Below are 17,780 nucleotides of genomic sequence, written 5' to 3' on the forward strand. Positions count from 1 at the left end.
CTTCTGCTGTAAATTCTATGTAAATAGACAAGAATGTCCACATACACACAGACATATAGGGAGTAATTTTAACCTCCAAGAACAGGTGGGTTGGGGGCGGGTGGGAGGTTAAAATAATAAGTTTTTGGAGCGGGACCGCATCCCGGCTCAAACTTGCCCACTTTTGGGTTTAACCCAGGCAGGTTTGTATGTGTGTGCACAACAGACACCAGGAAGTCCTGCTTCCACTTAAAGCCGGCAGGCTGATACTTAAAAGGGCAATGTACCTCATTAAAATACTTGAGGTAATTAATATTTTGTGTATTGGAAAATTTTAATTTATATCGCTTCTGATTCATGTCAGGTGAAAGCAGGCAGGAATGGCCGGATCCATGAGGTGAGTGCCTTTATTGCACTGCTTGTGGGCCCAGAGGATCAGGAGTGCTTCATCCAGGCTCATAAAGCTCACCTGGCCGACAGGACCCCCACAGTCAGATGACCCTCTCCTGCCCCGATGCTGGGTCACCCCCAATCTCTGATGCTGGCTGACCCTCCGCCCGCCCCCCACCCCTCAATCTCCAATGCTGGCTAAACTCCACCCCCCCCGCTCTCCGATGCCGGCTGGACCCCCCAATGTCATCCCTGTCCCCCCACCTCCGATTTTTTTCCAGGGCCAATGATCTCTCTCTCCCTCCCACCCCGTCTCTGATTTGTAGCTCCTTTCAGTGCGTACAGGAAACCAGCCTGTCAATCTCTAAAGATGGGCTGGGTTCCCGGCTCCAATTGAAAATCGTGCCCCTTACGTCAGCTTAAGGAAACCTAAATTTGAAGAGAGTCGTAATCAGCATGAGTTTCCTTGTTTAGATGACAGCAAACTGGCATTATGCAGAAGAGCCTTTTAATTTTCTCTGCTCCACAAGACTCTCATCTAAGGAGAGAGAAGGAACAAGGTGTGGTAAGATCTTTGGTAGGATGGGGGTTTATGGTCCAAGCTCTTATTACACATGAGGATGCAATTCAAAAGCAATAGCAAAATTAAGTGTGAAAAGCAATTTTTTAAAGACAAATAATCAGAATTTAATAAAACAGAGCTCCTAGATGGCTATGCTGAGTGAAATAACTCCTACTAGGACAGACCTCATCCCAGTGATGCTTCATACAGAATATATTATCTTAGAATAATTACCTGTGCTGCTGAAATCTGGGGCAGTTCAAATTTATGGTTTTCCTTGCAAATTAAATTCTACTCTGTAAAGCCTGTAACTAATGACACACAATTAAGATACATAAATGTTAATTGTACTATGGAGTATTCATAGCAATGATTATCCTTCATAATATACTAGAAGTAAAATCTTTTGTCATATTTATAGCATTTATCCAGTTTCTGTTGGGAGAGGAAAAATTACAATACAATTAAATTTTACCAAACAGTGAATATGATTTTTCTTCATTTTTGGATTAAAGCCCATTCATTCTATGTATAATTCAGTTCCTTCTATTGCGGTTTTGCCATACAGAATCAAAATAGGATGTTAGAATTACTAATGGAATTTCAAAGATGGTGGCAAATGAAAAATATTGGAACACAGCTGAGTCAAAACTTCATGATGTGTAGGATAAGTGATGCCACAATGTCCTACACACAAATCCTGACAATGTCTACATTTACTGTGTGAAGTATTTGCTGCTCAAGTACTTGAATTCTGTAATGAAACATTGTGGAGGCAGTGAAAATGTTGGTTTCTGACTGGAAGAAAGTAATTGATGCAACAAATCACTTGAACTGATACCTAAAGCAGTTAGTTGACCTTTTTGTGTTTTGAAAAAAATTGCTTTTTATTTTTTTCACTCCTGATGGAAATTAAATCTGTTGTATATAATTCTCTCAAAAATATGCCTATACAATTGAATTTAGATAACCTAGAACTAATTTATATAAAGTTTTTATGCTTAGTCTGAATTTTTGATTAAGAATGAATCATTAAATCTACATTTGGACCATCTGTTTTTTTAATTTTTAAAAAATCTGAAGGCATCAAATGGATCTTTCACCAACTGAGAATGATTGGTTCTGACCATAAATGCCATAATCCAGACTTCATACTGTCGTCTCAAAGCTGTGGAACTCTTTACCTGCATCAGTGTTGGTTTTACAATGTACAAGCTTTTAAAACCCAAATTTTGCATCAGGTAATCGCTTAAAACAACTTGCTTCCTTCTCCTCTGCTCAACCTTGATAATGCTGTGCATTATGGGTCTTGGCCTGTCATTGTACAGTAGTTTCTCAATGATAAAAACGACAAGGATATGCAACTGCCATTACACTTTGTTACTTTAGAAATGGAAGTATGCAAAGAAGCTGCATAATAGAGAACCATAGAATGAGTGTCCATCATCCTTATTATTCATTTATGATTGTCGATCTTTGAAGGAGTCCATGTAATCCACTGAAGCAAGAAATCTCTATGACAACGACCCCAAGAAAAGACTGCAGGACTTCAAATGTGATCTGAATTGCAATAGCGTGATGAACCAACTCAATCATCCAGCCCCATCTCTCCAGGACTTCAGCCAAGACCCATGACACCCACCAAACAGGGAAGAATTGCACTTCCTCAGCTGATGGACCTACCACAGGTAAATCCAGGATCCGGTTTGGCTCTAGAGCATGCCAAACTCTCCTTCAAACTGAAGCACCACAAGTGACATATGGTGAAGCACCATCAAAATTATTTTTGGGATGAAGCTTGCATTCTAGGTTTGAGAAGCCAGACCTTGTTCAACACTGACCAAACAAGTAGACTAAGCAATAACTCACACAGATTTGCATCATTTAAAAGAAAGAGGTGCATTTAAATCGCAGCTTATAACATTTCTGAGAAACATCTCTAAGCACATCGCACAAATTACACTCACTGTTGGTATGTAGACAAATACACAGCAAGATACTACAAACAGCAGTAAGGTGAATGACCAGTTAATTTGTTTTGGTTGAGAGATGAATGTTGGACATTTCTATATTGCCAAGGGCTCTGTGAGGTCCACCAGAATGGGTAGGCAAGGCTTTGGTTTCAATACTTCATCCAAAGGGCAGGTAATGCAGCACTCCCTAAATACTGCACTGAAATATCAGCTGAGTTTTATGTGCACAAGTTCTGTAGTCAGAATTGAACCCACAATTTTCTAACTCAGACAAAAGTGCTACCAATTAAGCCAAGCTTGTAATATGAAACTACTTCACCCTCAGGATGGTGACTATTTAATAAAGGAAATGGCATGCAGTGTGTTACATGTGGCACTATATTGTAGTGTTCATGAACGGAAATTCCATTGCAATGTACAGGCTGCAAGTATTTCTGCATCAGACATCTTGTGTGTATTAGTGCTTTGATAAAACTCAAGTTTGATATTTTAGGTCTGTGTTGCATTATCGCTTGACTCTCTTGGTTGAGGATTTTCTGCATCATGGAAGTCTTGTAAGATACTAACAATGCAGAGACTGTAATCCTCTAAAGTATTTCTAACCATATGTTAGCGAAACTTGGAAAATATTCAGTTTCAGTCTTAAAAAAAAAGGTTTGTGTTTTTAAATACTGATTCCAATCCAAGCATAGAGTACACTAAGCCCAACATAAAGCAGCATGGCTATTGGACACATACATGCCTGTTGCAGTGAGAAATGTAGCCAGCTTTCAAACCTCAGGAAATCTTTGAGATAGGTGGGTTATCTCAAATGCCTCATAATGGAGTGCAAGTTTTGACACTCCATTATGATGAGTTTGAGATAACCCACATCTTCTAGAGATTATGGGGCTGATTCAGCCCCGAGAAGCTGTGGGTTATCTCAAACTCATCATTTCTGTTCGATATAAAATAGACTAGCAAACTATGTAATGATTTGTGTATGTATATTAAAAATTTCTTCAGGAGAGGATGGGAGAAAATTGAAAGGAGAAAGATGACACGAAAATACAACTATTAAAATCAGTATTAAAAAATTTGTGAGTTTTCTGAATGCATCTGCATAAATAACAAATTGTGAATATTAATGAAACTATTATCAAGAAGGAAGTGTGTGATTGAACTATAATATAATCTTTAGAATACACTGATGACTATGTAATTTGAAGGTGCATTTTGAGCAATACACTTTCACTAATTACATGAACCAGACGTCACAATTACTTTTAAAAGGTGGTAACTGACACTTGTTTGCATCACAAGTGCTAGAACGAGGATTTTGCCAACCAAACCAGACCATTTTTAACTGTCAATGGTGTAATGTTCTAGGTCCATTACAGAAGCCATTCCGTTGAAGTAAATTCTTTACAGACATAGAAATCTCAGGATCCAGGCATCTCTATACACCAGATTTAGTCAAGTATCCCTTTAATGGAGCCTGTTCTTGAAACTTAAGTGATTTCCCCAATCATAATACAGAAAAGTGAAACTGCTCCATTCACAATAACCACCAGGTGGGGTAATTGTGCTCATTTTATTTCCTTATCTGGAGACTATTAACGTACAGGTGATAGACATTCGTCTAAATTCTTTTCCGCTATTTTAACAAAGTTAACACCGCAATTAAAATAGCAGAGAGAAAAATCTCAGAAGAATCCATTAAGCATTTGTGCATTAATATCCCATGACATTCATTCAGGCCATATATAAAATAGTTCCCTCAAACAGAATTATGCCAGTAATCTGAACAGTTTAAAATGACGCGATGAACAGCAACATCAAAGATCACATGATGCTGTACTATTTCCTGTGTTATACTACATATTTTGCATTGCTAAAAGTGATTTCAACTTTGCATAACCTACCGTATAACTGAAACCTGACATTTATACATTCTAGCAGGAGTTTCCTAGTTTGATGTCGGACATTTTCTGATGCAAACATGGGTAGTAAAGCTGCACAGCAACACACAACAGGATCTGTAGTATTTTTAATTCTTCAGTAGTTTACAGGTCTGCGCACTGTGCAAAACTTGTTATATTTAAAGACTAATGTGAAAAATGTTAGCTTCTTGCATGCTGTCTCACATAATGCTACATGGAAAATGTTTAGTTTCTGTGGAAATTCTCGTTTTATGGGAATTGGATGCCCAAACATAAGGAAGAAAAGGAAAACTTAATTTCTGTGGGAATATGGCCCAATTCACCTCTACATTTTGCACCAACTCAATCTCCCTCCTGCCCCGTTTCAACCTCTCTAAATCTTAGCTGGTTGCAGCTTTTGTTCTAACAAGTGTTAGACAACACCATTGGCAGGTAGGGATATCACAGCTTCCTCCTAGCTGAAAGTTCCTTACAGATTGGATTGCACTGTTTCCCAGTCCGTGAAAGTGAGAGCGAGAGCCAGTAGGGATTTACGAGTGAAGTGGAACATTTGGAAAAATCTGGTGGGTTATGGGCGAGTAATGGGAGTTTTATATTTGGAATAAACTTTTGTAAAGTATAATTACTTCAACTATGGGAACTGTGGGAGTAGAAAGTGAGAGAAATAGATATTGGAGAGGAAGACAGGACAAATACCAAAAGAATAAATGGAACAGTACAAAGAAGAGTAAGAAGTGATAGAAAAAATTGCTGCATGGATAAGTGAAGAAAGCAAAAATACTGACATAGCAGAAAAGGGCAACACCATGCCTGGGTGGCCTTGGAGAAGGAGCAGGCGCAGTTCGCTGGTACGCTTGAGGCCTTCCACATCCGCTGGGCAACACGAGTGTGTACTGGACGTGGGTGATGATATTATTTAATTTTATAAGTTTCCTTTATTTTATGGTTTAGTTCTTTATTAGTTGTGCCCCTCTAAAAAGGGGGCACTTTTGTTTGTTTTGTTTGATGACACTGGGGCAACCCAGTGTCTCCTTATAGTTTTATTAGAAAAGGCAACACATTGGTCGGCAGCTCTTCATTGTGTAAATCATTTCATTGTTTCTATATGCTTTTTTTTGGTGCATTCACACTGGACCTGCAGGAAGTGGGACCATTGTTTGGGTTTGACTCAGTGTTGTATTTTCCATATACTGTCATTACACAAGCCATATCCTCTATATAAAACACTCAAGCATTACTCATCAAGCTGATGTCATCTTTATCCCTCAACTCTGTACCTCGCAGCTCTCTATTAACATTTGTTACTCTGACCCTTCATCATGGATGCTGATTCAGGTTCTGGATTGCATAGGGGCTGGACTCCTTATTCAGCCACATTTCCTTGTCCCCTTGTTCTTTTTGCTCTACTCTGTCGACCATCACAGCTGCCACCTCTGGGCTGAAGATATTGTCTGAGGTCCTGTACTGTCTGGTCAACCGTCGAAATGAGGCATCAGAGGAGGCATCATCCTCATCGTCTGAAATCTTGGTAAGCCCATTTTCACTTTCTTGGTTGTCTTCTGCCTCGCTACGGAGTTTCCTAATGTCTTGTTTCACCAGCACATGAAATCCAAAAGCACAGAGGATGAATACTAAGCCAGAACACACGCCAGACACGAAGAACAGGGCTACTTTCTCTGGGAGACCTGAGGTGAAACAGAGTAGGTAATAATCAAACCTTTTTATACAATCTGGAAACAAAGTTGCCACCCATCTAGTTTTTGAATGGCCTTACTGAAAATTTCTGAAATGTAAATCAGAGACCAAAAATCTGTTCATTTTCTCACATACAATGTAGAGATGTTAGATATTAAGGTTTTCAATGAATTTGCCTCAAGAACAAAGAAAATATTAAAAATCAAGCCAGGATTCGAACCACTGCTCCACCTCTATCCTGCTCTTTGTCCAGTTTTAGATTTGGCCAAAGGTGGCGACATTACTTGGAAAGGGTGAAGCATAAAACTGTCATTTTCAGTCATTATTACCATAGCCCTGATCTGTTACTGAGATCTTGAAAGTGGGAATTCAAATGATACAGTAAATCCTGAAATTATCCCAAAAAAACTGACCTATTCAAATTACAATCAAGTTAGTTTCTTCAAACATTACCTTTTATACAGAGACAAATCTATATTCACCTTTAATGAGGCTGTGTTAAAACAATTGGGATTATTATCAATGACTGGGAGACAATAGAACAAAGTATAGGTGAAAATAAGAGGAATGTTAGCAAGTTAGTGGAAAATGGGTCATTCTCAAATTGCTGACAAATGATACCACTTACAGAATGTGTTTAGTCTTTTTCATTTTAAAGCATTATTAGAGGCATATTTTCAGCGCAGAGAAACATACCCCTAATGTGGGCAAGAGTGGCCAGAGAACTGCTAACAATCGTGACATCTTTGGCGTAAAGCATGGAGATTCTTGGGCCATTATACCAGCCACCTGCAGCAAATAAGTACAAACTAACTGAGAGTGCTTTCAAAACTGACTATCTCTACTGTTCAGTATTATACTGTACAATGGGTTCTATAGAGAGTGAGTCTCAACCAATTTTAGGCTGAAAATACAGAAAATAATATGCATGGACTTGGTATTATGCTCTGCAAACGTTAGATTAGCATGTTTGTATACAGTGTCAAGTGGTTTAAAATAAATGGGTTAATTCGTCCTTTAATGTAGCAGACAAATGAATTGTGTATGGACATTGTAAGTATTTGTGCCCTAATGTTCACACAGGGTAATTTTGAAGGCAATGGTTTTATAGAATTGGAACATCATTTCCAATTCCTGCAGATCTCATCAGCAAATATTTGTTGTGTTCTTCTAAAACAAACTCATTTTAAAATTTCCCAACACAGTATGTTTGAAGGTTATATTCCTAATCAACTATTACATTTGTTTCTTGTGGTTATTCTTGATGGGGTTAGTTAAAGAAGGGTGGGAGGAGGCTCATGTGAAGCATAAACACCGGCATGAACCTGTTGGGCCGAATGGCCTGTTTCTGTGTTGTACATTCTATGTATTCTTGCCTAACTTAAAGATTGCCTATTTTGGTCTTTATTTTCTTTTTTTATCCCCTCGTCTCGTGAAGGTGCTGCTTCTTGCCGGGGTACAGTTCTATGGGCACTATCTGCCCTCTAGTATCTCATCCAGTGCTTATTCTGCAGTGGATGTTGAAGGGCTGTGAAAATGCCACCTGCAGAAATTATCTGTACACAAGTTTCTTGGTATAATTTGTTTAATTTTTCCAATTTTCCCCACTCCCCTTCTGAGGACATTGGCTCCTTACTGGGGTATGTTATAAAAGCACCAACATCCCTCCAGTTCTTTGCTCAATTGGCCAGTCTTCATGTGATCCTAGACAGTGAGTATTGCAGGCTATTCAACCTTAAAGGAAAGGCATCACAGTTGAGCTCAATCCTGTCCTCACCCAATATCTACACATTCGCACTTTGTAGCAATTGGACTGCAATCTGGTTTGAGAACCCTGGCCAAATTTTCCCCTCCGAATTCCAGGGACACAGAGGTCAATTGTAGCATCTTTTCTGTTGTCTAGTGTAAGATCAGTTAGTCTGGGAAGTCGAACCTGGGACCTTTGGATCAGTGGGATGAATTTTAACTTTTATTGGTGGGCGAAAAATGGGTTTTCCATTTGGAAAAGAAAATGGGGTAAGGTTTAAAATGGGCTGCCGATTCACTATCATCGGTTTCTCACCCCACAAAAGATTTAAATGACTCCCTGTATGGCTCAATTACAAGTGGCTTTCAGCACTATCAATGGTATTTGATGCAAATTTTAAATGTTTCCTCTTTTTTGGAGATGTGACCAATGACTTGTGACAAGAACTATTTGTTGTTAGATGAACTCTTCAAAGTGTAACAAAACTATTGAAAAATAGATACTATAATGTAGAACCAATGTTTTTTCACTAACCAAATAACTTACAAAGGATTTATTTTATTCAATTGCATAAACAAAGACAAATGTTAGAATTCTCACCGTGAGTATAATCCGATATTAAGAAGGGCTTTACTGCTCCTTGACCAGCCTCTTCAAACAGTTTTTTTGGAACTGAAATTTTAAAATACAAATAATTATGCTAATTGGTAATATTTTTTTCTGTATTACCAATATTATTTATCAGTCTGTGATTTTCTTACCACATGTGTATGATACTTTGAGTTGTTTGCGGACTCCAGGGAAACAGGGATCACCAAAACTCAGAACACTGGCAATGATCGAACAATTAGGTTTGCCATGGCACCTCGATGACATTTGTCTTAAAGCCGTAGGTGATAAGCACTCTGAGAGGAACAGAAGTTAATCAAAGCATTGCGTCATCTATTCTTTTTAACAATTTCTCATCTCCCCTCCTCTCCTGTTCTCCTCCCATGACATTCCACAGGGCTAACCATACTCCACTACTTACCCAAAACTATTCTTCATGTGTGAATCTTAGACTCTGAGCATTGAACATAGGAACATAGGAACAGGAGTAGGCCATTCAGACCCTCGTGCCTGCTCTGCCATTTGATAAGATCATGGCTGATCTGTGATCTAACTCCATATACCTGCCTTTGGCCCATATCCCTTAATACCTTTGGTTGCCAAAAAGCTATCTATCTCAGATTTAAATTTAGCAATTGAGCTAGTATCAATTGCCGTTTGCGGAAGAGAGTTCCAAACTTCTACAACCCTTTGTGTGTAGAAATGTTTTCTAATCTCGCTCCTGAAAGGTCTGGCTCTAATTTTTAGACTGTGCCCCCTACTCCTAGAATCCCCAACCAGCGGAAATAGTTTCTCTCCATCCACCCTATCTGTTCCCCTTAATATCTTATAAACTTCGATCAGATCACCCTTAACCTTCTAAACTCTACAGAATACAACCCCAATTTGTGTAATCTCTCCTCATAACTTAATCCTTGAAGTCCGGGTATCATTCTAGTAAACCTACGCTGCACTCCCTCCAAGGCCAATATGTCCTTCCGAAGGTGTGGTGCCCAGAACTGCTCATAGTACTCCAGGTGCGGTCTAACCAGGGTTTTAGAGTCATAGAGTCATAGAGTCATAGAGTTATACAGCACGGATAGAGGCCCTTCGGCCCATCGTGTCCACGCCGGCCATCAGCCCTGTCTACTCTAATCCCATATTCCAGCATTTGGTCCGTAGCCTTGTATGCTATGGCATTTCAAGTGCTCATCCAAATGCTTCTTGAATGTTGTGAGGGTTCCTTCCTCCACAACCCTTTCAGACAGTGAGTTCCAGACTCCAACCACCCTCTGGGTGAAAAAGTTCTTTCTCAAATCCCCTCTAAACCTCCCGCCTTTTACCTTGAATCTATGTCCCCTTGTTATAGAACCCTCAACGAAGGGAAAAAGCTCCTTAGTATCCATCCTATCTGTGCCCCTCATAATTTTGTACACAATTTTGTATAGCAATTGGCAGGTTATTTCACTGTGGGGTATGGGGAGATCCAATTCTGAACGCATCTGTGACATTTTGGGATTATTTACTCTAGATATTTTTGTCTTTAGTGTTTCAAACTACTCTCATAAATGAACCCTCATTTCCTGTGTTCTTAAGAGTGTTTATGCTTGCCCTGCTATCTAGGTAAGTTTGATTGCTTGTATAGGATAACAATAAGAAAACCATTCTCTAGATTGCGTTAGTTACTGGTTCTATCCAGTGCCATAACTAGAGCTATTCAGAAGTCCAAGATGCCTTTGAAAGCTTCAGATAACATTCATTGATCTGAAAAGCACCACTGAAACAGTTATCAGGGCTCTGTAAATTTACACAACTCTGCTGAATTGAGAAGGGGCTGTTAATCATACACATATCTGAACAAATTGAACAGCACGGTTTGTGTTTGAATTATATGGCTTGGCTTCTTCCTCAAGCAAACTGCCTGGAGACAGCTGCCTCATCATTGAAACATTGTATTGATTTAAGTTGGACCATGATTTCTGTGAGTGAAGCTACTTTTTAATTCCTTATGTACTGTGACTGAATTAACGGAATCAATGCCAAGCTAAAAGAAAGACAAAAATGCTTCACTTTTGTCACACCATCCTCAACCAACATCCACACACGAACACTTTGCAGCATCGGACAATGGATAATAATCAGGAACAAGCAAGGATTTTTTTGCCATTCCCTAGCCTGGGATATTGAGGCTATTATTGTACCAATACTGCCATCCTGCCTCAGATTAATTGATTCAGCATGGACTTGGACGTTTCAGCCTTTAAAAGAGTCATTTTCGAGGGACCTAATAAACATTTATAAAATATAAAACAGTATAAAAAAGGTAAATCCAGAACACTCCTTCAAATTAAACCATGACAGCAGGACAAAGGGACACAGGTTCAGACTAACAAAAGGCAAACTTAGGGCTGATTTCAGGATGCCCTTCTTCACACAAAGAGTGATGAACACTTTGAATAGACTAGGTACGGTAATGGAGGTAATCATTTGAGAAATAGCTAGCTGCTATGATTGAAGGGGGACATATGTGATGGACTGAATGGTTTCCTTTATCCGGATCGATCTTGTGATACAGAATAAGCAGACTATCTCACTGGCAATGATGAGTTCTAAACAGCTCTCTCAGTTTCACAAAATACTGTCCTAATTCACACATGCCGAGCCTTTAACATTTTTGAAATTATCGCAATATTTCACCATTTATCAATGAAACCCTCCATTTAATTTAACATTTGTTTTGTTCTAGCCTGATTAGGCTCATGTGGAATATAAATGCTGGCATAGACCAATTGGGCCGAATGGCCTGTTTCTGTGCTGTAGTCCTCCTGACATTTGTCTCCTGACAACAGCTGTGATATGGGATAATAAAAAAAATTGTAGACTGAGTAAAAAAACCCTGCATAATTACTGTTATGGGTTTAAAAACAATTGCCAGTTAATAACAACTATGATTTATGACTAAATCTAAATGAAAAATAGTGAGCTCTCCAATGACTCAGTGAGTAAATACATCACCTGGTGTACCACTAAGGTACATGGACCAGAAGGGTTGATACCCAGTTTGTGCTGAGATAGCTGATCTCAGCAATGGTGGCAGTAAGGCTAAGGAGAGGGGGAAAAAAACACAGGGATTCTTGCTCCTGATGATTATTCTCACTAATGTTTGCTTGTGCGACAACAGGAATGAAATAAAAACCAAAATACTGCAGATGCAGGAAATCTGAAACAAAAACAGAAATTGCTGGAAACACTCAACAAATTTGAAACCCCTGGCTATAGACTCACCGATATCTGGAGTAGTGCTGTTCAGTGAGGGGCATTCCATATTCCCATGGAGCGATCGTCCAAAACTTGCAGCGTAAATGACAAGGATAGTTTGGTTTTTACACTGGAGTTGTAGTTTCTCATTCTCACACACAACTTTGTTTTTGTGTCCATCTGTAACATAGACACTTTAAAATGAGCACAATAACATTATAGATCCTAAAATATTCTGTAAGCAATGTAAGTTAATTCTTATCAGAGTGGCAGAGGTGGTGGGAATCTGACTGATAGGTGCACTGAAATAATTTTGTGAATCTTAAAAGATCTGCACTGTCAACTGAATAATAATTTAACAGATGCAGTTTCAAATTCTCTTCAAGAAACTATTTTCCACAAATAAATGGGAATATGTGGAATGGACTCTTAGTCAAAGTAATTGATGCTGAGTTGAGTAATTCTTTCCAAAGGGCATTGCACATCTGGGCTCGGAACAGCATTGGAGGCTATAGACCGAAATGAACAAATTCTCCAAGGGACAGAATTATTCTTCTGTTGCTAAGGCTGGGGAAGGAATATTGTCTGTTAAGGGTAGCAAGCCAGCATTGAATAATGAGAAGTGTATGTGAAGGAATATTCTAATTTTGCTTGATATGTTCAGAAATCAAGGAATGTCTACACAGAACAGTTCCTCAAGAGATTAAATGGGTTAAGTAGATTCCAGGAGAGGGTAGATTTTGGATAGTCTGTGAAAGAAGTGGGTTTGACCACCAAATTGCTTTTTCTTATTCCATAGTTTCTTCATATATCCTTATGTTATAGAAAGCTTGGAACTGGAAGAGGTGATGAGGGAGCTATTGAATTTCATCTCTCACTACCTGAGTGATTGTTTTTTTTTATTCGTTCATGGGATGTGGGCGTCGCTGGCGAGGCTGGCATTTATTGCCCATCCCTAATTGCCCTTGAGAAGGTGGTGGTGAGCCGCCTTCTTGAACCGCTGCACTCCGTGTGGTGATGGTTCTCCCACTGTGCTGTTAGGAAGGGAGTTCCAGGATTTTGACCCAGCGACGATGAAGGAACGGCGATATATTTCCAAGTCGGGATGGTGTGTGACTTGGAGGGGAACGTGCAGGTGGTGTTGTTCCCATGTGCCTGCTGCTCTTGTCCTTCTAGGTGGTAGAGGTCGCGGGTTTGGGAGGTGCTGTCGAAGAAGCCTTGGCGAGTTGCTGCAGTGCATCCTGTGGATGGTACACACTGCAGCCACAGTGCGCCGGTGGTGAAGGGAGTGAATGTTTAGGGTGGTGCATGGGGTGCCAATCAAGCGGGCTGCTTTATCTTGGATGGTGTCGAGCTTCTTGAGTGTGTTGGAGCTGCACTCATCCAGGCAAGTGGAGAGTATTCCATCACACTCCTGACTTGTGCCTTGTAGATGGTGGAAAGGCTTTGGGGAGTCAGGAGGTGAGTCACTCGGTGCAGAATACCCAGCCTCTGACCTGCTCTCGTAGCCACAGTATTTATATGGCTGGTCCAGTTAAGTTTCTGGTCAACGGTGACCCCCAGGATGTTGATGGTGGGGGATTCGGCGATGGTAATGCCGTTGAATGTCAAGGGGAGGTGGTTAGACTCTCTCTTGTTGGAGATGGTCATTGCCTGGCACTTATCTGGCGCGAATGTTACTTGCCACTTATGAGCCCAAGCCTGGATGTTGTCCAGGTCTTGCTGCATGCGGGCTCGGACTGCTTCATTATTTGAGGGGTTGCGAATGGAACTGAACACTGTGCAATCATCAGCGAACATCCCCATTTCTGACTTTATGTTGGAGGGAAGGTCATTGATGAAGCAGCTGAAGATGGTTGGGCCTAGGACACTGCCTTGAGGAACTCCTGCAGCAATGTCCTGGGGCTGAGATGATTGGCCTCCAACAACCACTACCATCTTACTTTGCGCTAGATATGACTAGGTATGACTGTGGTGAGACACTTCAGAGAGAGCGAAAGAAACAAATGAAATATAAACAATGTTATCCAAACATTAAAATTTAAATTAGAATAATTACAACCCTAAGAAAACCGGCTGACCTTAGTTGAAGCAGACAGTAGTATCTTCCAACATGTAAATTGACATGGAAGATAAATTGAGGTCAACTGGGAAAATGATCTAATTTTTTGAGAGCTGCCAATAATTAGGATATTAAAACGGATATTGATCCAGGAAGGGAGAGGCTAGGAAGTGTGACTAAATGCTTGGATAAAGAGGGGGGTTTTGAAAAGGTGGAAAAATGTTGAATGGATTTATGGAGGGAGTTCCAAAGAGTAGAGCTGAGATGACTAAAGATTCTGTCATCAATGGCTGGGTGAATGGAGGGGAGGATGTGCAGAAGGCCAGAATCGGAGAAATGAAGTGTTTGGGAAGGATATAGAGCTGAAGGAGATCACAGAATTAGGGTAGAGCGGGGCCACGGAGAGAGGATGGAGACAGGAACCAATATAAATCAGTGAGGACAGGATGGGGTACATTTTCTGCACTGCCTGGGCAGTAATCTGGTAGAGTGGATCTTCAATTCCATTGACATGATTGGTGGAGGATGGGAGGCCAGAAAGGACAGCGTTAGAGTAGTCAAGAATTGAGGAGACAATGTCATATATAAAAGGTTTTCACAGCAGCAGATGGCGGAGGTAGGGGCAGAGGCAGACAATGTTATACAGGTGGAAGGAAGTGGTCTTGGTGATTGATAAGATGTGGGATTTAAAGTTCAGCTCAGGTTTGAACAGGGTACCAAAGTTGTAAACAATCTGGGTCAACCTGAGTCAGCAGTGGGGAGGGGAATGGAGTCAGAGGCAAAGGACCAAAGTTTGTGGCAGGGCCCGAAAGCGATGGCTTTGTTTTTCCCAATGTTGAGATGAAGAAAGTTATGGCTCACCCAAGACTTGATATTAAACAAGCAGTCTGACTGGACAGAGGCAGTCGAAGGGTCAAGAGAGGTGGTGGAGAGGTAGACCTGGGTGTCATCGATGCACATGGAAAAACTAATCCTCGCCTCCGGATGCTGTTGCTAAGGAGCAGCATGTAGATAAGGAAGAGGAGGAGGCCAAGGATAGATTTGTGGGGAGCTCTGGAGGCTTTTTTACTGGATGAAAACATAATGGGGTAGAATTTCCATTTATGCCATTTCTCCAGGGTTTCCAATGATCCTCCACCAAAGTTACGTTGGGTGATTGGGAGAACCCCTGCAGAAATTCCAGGTGTGTAAGTATAGTAAATTAAACTGACTAGGGACATTCTTAGAGTGGGAAACTGACTAGGGACATTCTTAGAATAGGAATAGGGATAATAGCACTTGAAATTAGGACTCTGATATTCAGAGATATCTAGATTTCTGATATCTAGACTTTCTCTAATGTGCAATCTCAATCCATGTGCTTGCTATTATTTTAATTTATGACAGCAGTAATTTTTGTAAACTAACTTCTCTGCCTCTCACGTACACATTGTAAATATGGCACCAGGAGTTGGAATGGAGTTGTGTGAAATCAGAGAGATTTGTGCTCCTTTTTAAAACCCATGGATTGGTTTTGTACTTACCAGGTTTGCATTTAAATGAAACAATCAGATATTTGTTGGTCTCAGGACAGGGATCAAGTCCAAAAACCCGACTGTTGACTGAAAGCTGGCAGGAGCGCTGGTCTTGACATTCATCATATACTTTCTGTAAAAGGACAAATAGTATTTACTATCCAAGGGACATGGGGAAACAAATCTGATCACGATGCACTAAGCTGCCAATAAGAGTGCTGTAAATAGCATTTTCTTAATTTCTCTTTTTCCCAGAAAGGTCCCACCTGAAGCAGGCCACGTTACTGAAACATTTCTTTCTACGCATTTCCCTGGTACAGTATATGCCTGGAACCCCTTGTGGTATTCTGCATATATTGTGATTTCTCAGCAAGTTGATACAGTTGAGCCAATGCATAACAAAATCTTTTTTAATGTAATACCCCTTATAGCAAAACTTATGCACCAGAGGTTTCTGTGCATAGTACTGGCTAAACATTGCTGAAACAATATCAGTTCATATAAGACATTATTTAATAAACACGTATTGACATTACTAAATGGGCACCTTGCTGCCTGATATTATGAGTTTTTGCCCAGGTACCAACTGGTCCATATATATGTGATCTCGTTGCCTTGATGAGAAATGGCACTAAAGGCCAAGGGCTTTACTAAAGAAAAGGTTAAAGGATACTCTACATGTTTTTGTGGAGCCAGAAGGAACAAGAGTGCTCCCCAAAAATACAGCCAGCCCAGGGCCGATCTTCTCAGCTTCATGTGATTTGTTTTTAAATAATTAACTTGCATTTTCAACCTGGATGAAAGTTACATCACCCACCGGTATAGCAGTGAGGGCGGCACAGTTGGTGCTTTCAGCTGAAATGTTTCTTGTACTGGGACAGAGATGTTCACTGGGAACGCGACGTCCATAGAAGGCAGACAGAATGCTAATGGATGTCTGAGGTGGACAGCTTACTGAGAGCCGCTCCCCATCGCAAGCATGTACCGTGTGGTTCCGCAGAATCTTCAGAAGGTAGCCTAGATAATGAAAACAGATTACTGAAGGACCGGGAGAATGTCCAATCCTTGAATCTGTGAAATAAGCATGTCGTAAAACACCTTTATTTAACACAATCAGTCCGCATCATAATATAACTCATTCCTGTCAGTAACCCAGTTTAAGCTTTGCTTACCCGAACTTCACCCAAGTGTACCTTGTGTTGACTGCACCCAGTGCAGTCAAAGCATCTCATCAAATGATTTCTACTCCCACGCCCACATGGCCACCTTCATTGTGCCACAAAGCTCCATCCTTGGTCCCTCTTATTTACTTTCCAAATGTACATTGGTGACATCCTACTGTCTGCCACCACCATTAACTCTTGGGCTCCATCTCCAACTGCCATTAAGTCCTGAACAAGTTGAGATTTCTTACAGCTCATTATTGGCAAAGATGAAGCCATTGTGCCAGTTCTCTCCAGCACCTACATGTCTCTGGCTTCGACTCCATCAACCTTTATGAATGCCCACACAGGTTGAACCTATTGGTGACAAACTGAGCTGAGCCTGAGCTGAGCAAGCTTTTAATTCCATCCAGCCCATCACCAAAAAATGCTTCTTTTCACCTCCAGAGCATAGCCCACTTAACTTACCCGTTCCCCACTTCCCCCCTCCCCAACTGTTGAAACAAAAATCCCTACCTTCATTGCCTTGAGGATCAATTTCTCAAATGTTCTACTTGCCATTTTTCCTGCCTCCACCCTTCAAAAACTTCAGCTAGACTAGAACTTTGCAACCTGAATTGTCTCCGTCACAAAGTCCCACACACCCACCAACCCCATCCTCACCAAGGTCCACAGACTCCCTGTCCCCAACAAAGGATCCCCTTCCAGGTTTTCAATTTGCTCCTTGGTCTTTCCCCACCCTACTTGAGGATCTTCTCTAACCATGCATCGCAGCTCACTCCCTCTGCTCCTCTGAATCCAGATTACTGCTTGATTCCCATCAGAGACTCACATGTCAACCACTGTGCCTCTTCCATCTGAAATTCTCTCCATCCCTCGATCATAAAACCTGCCTTTTCAGCCTTGCCTTCTTCACAAATTCCATTC

General features: G+C 40.7%; 1 protein-coding gene across 1 annotated transcript; it reads right to left on the bottom strand.

Annotated features, from left to right (window-relative positions):
* Positions 1 to 4,044: 4,044 nt before the first annotated feature.
* Positions 4,045 to 17,132, bottom strand: si:ch73-335m24.2 (protein eva-1 homolog C). The gene is made up of 7 exons (XM_067996726.1): positions 17,030 to 17,132; positions 16,508 to 16,707; positions 15,700 to 15,823; positions 12,142 to 12,294; positions 9,030 to 9,173; positions 8,869 to 8,940; positions 4,045 to 6,511 (listed from the first exon to the last, which is right to left on the bottom strand). The coding sequence occupies exons 1-7, from the start codon at positions 17,130 to 17,132 to the stop codon at positions 6,144 to 6,146; spliced, it is 1,164 nt and encodes a 387-aa protein (XP_067852827.1). The 3' UTR covers positions 4,045 to 6,143.
* Between the last annotated feature and the right edge of the window lie 648 nt (positions 17,133 to 17,780).

This window comes from Heptranchias perlo, chromosome 15 (assembly GCF_035084215.1).
Source record: "Heptranchias perlo isolate sHepPer1 chromosome 15, sHepPer1.hap1, whole genome shotgun sequence".
Taxonomy (NCBI): Eukaryota; Metazoa; Chordata; class Chondrichthyes; order Hexanchiformes; family Hexanchidae; genus Heptranchias; species Heptranchias perlo.

Coding starts and splice junctions, on each gene's coding strand:
- si:ch73-335m24.2 (XM_067996726.1), bottom strand. CDS start 17,132: ATGGCTTCATCTTTGCCAATAATGAGCTGTAAGAAATCTCAACTTGTT. Junction 9,174..12,141: donor CAGCACTACTCCAGATATCG/GTGAGTCTATAG, acceptor TGTTCCTCTCAG/AGTGCTTATCACCTACGGCT. Junction 8,941..9,029: donor CAAAGTATCATACACATGTG/GTAAGAAAATCA, acceptor TTAAAATTTCAG/TTCCAAAAAAACTGTTTGAA.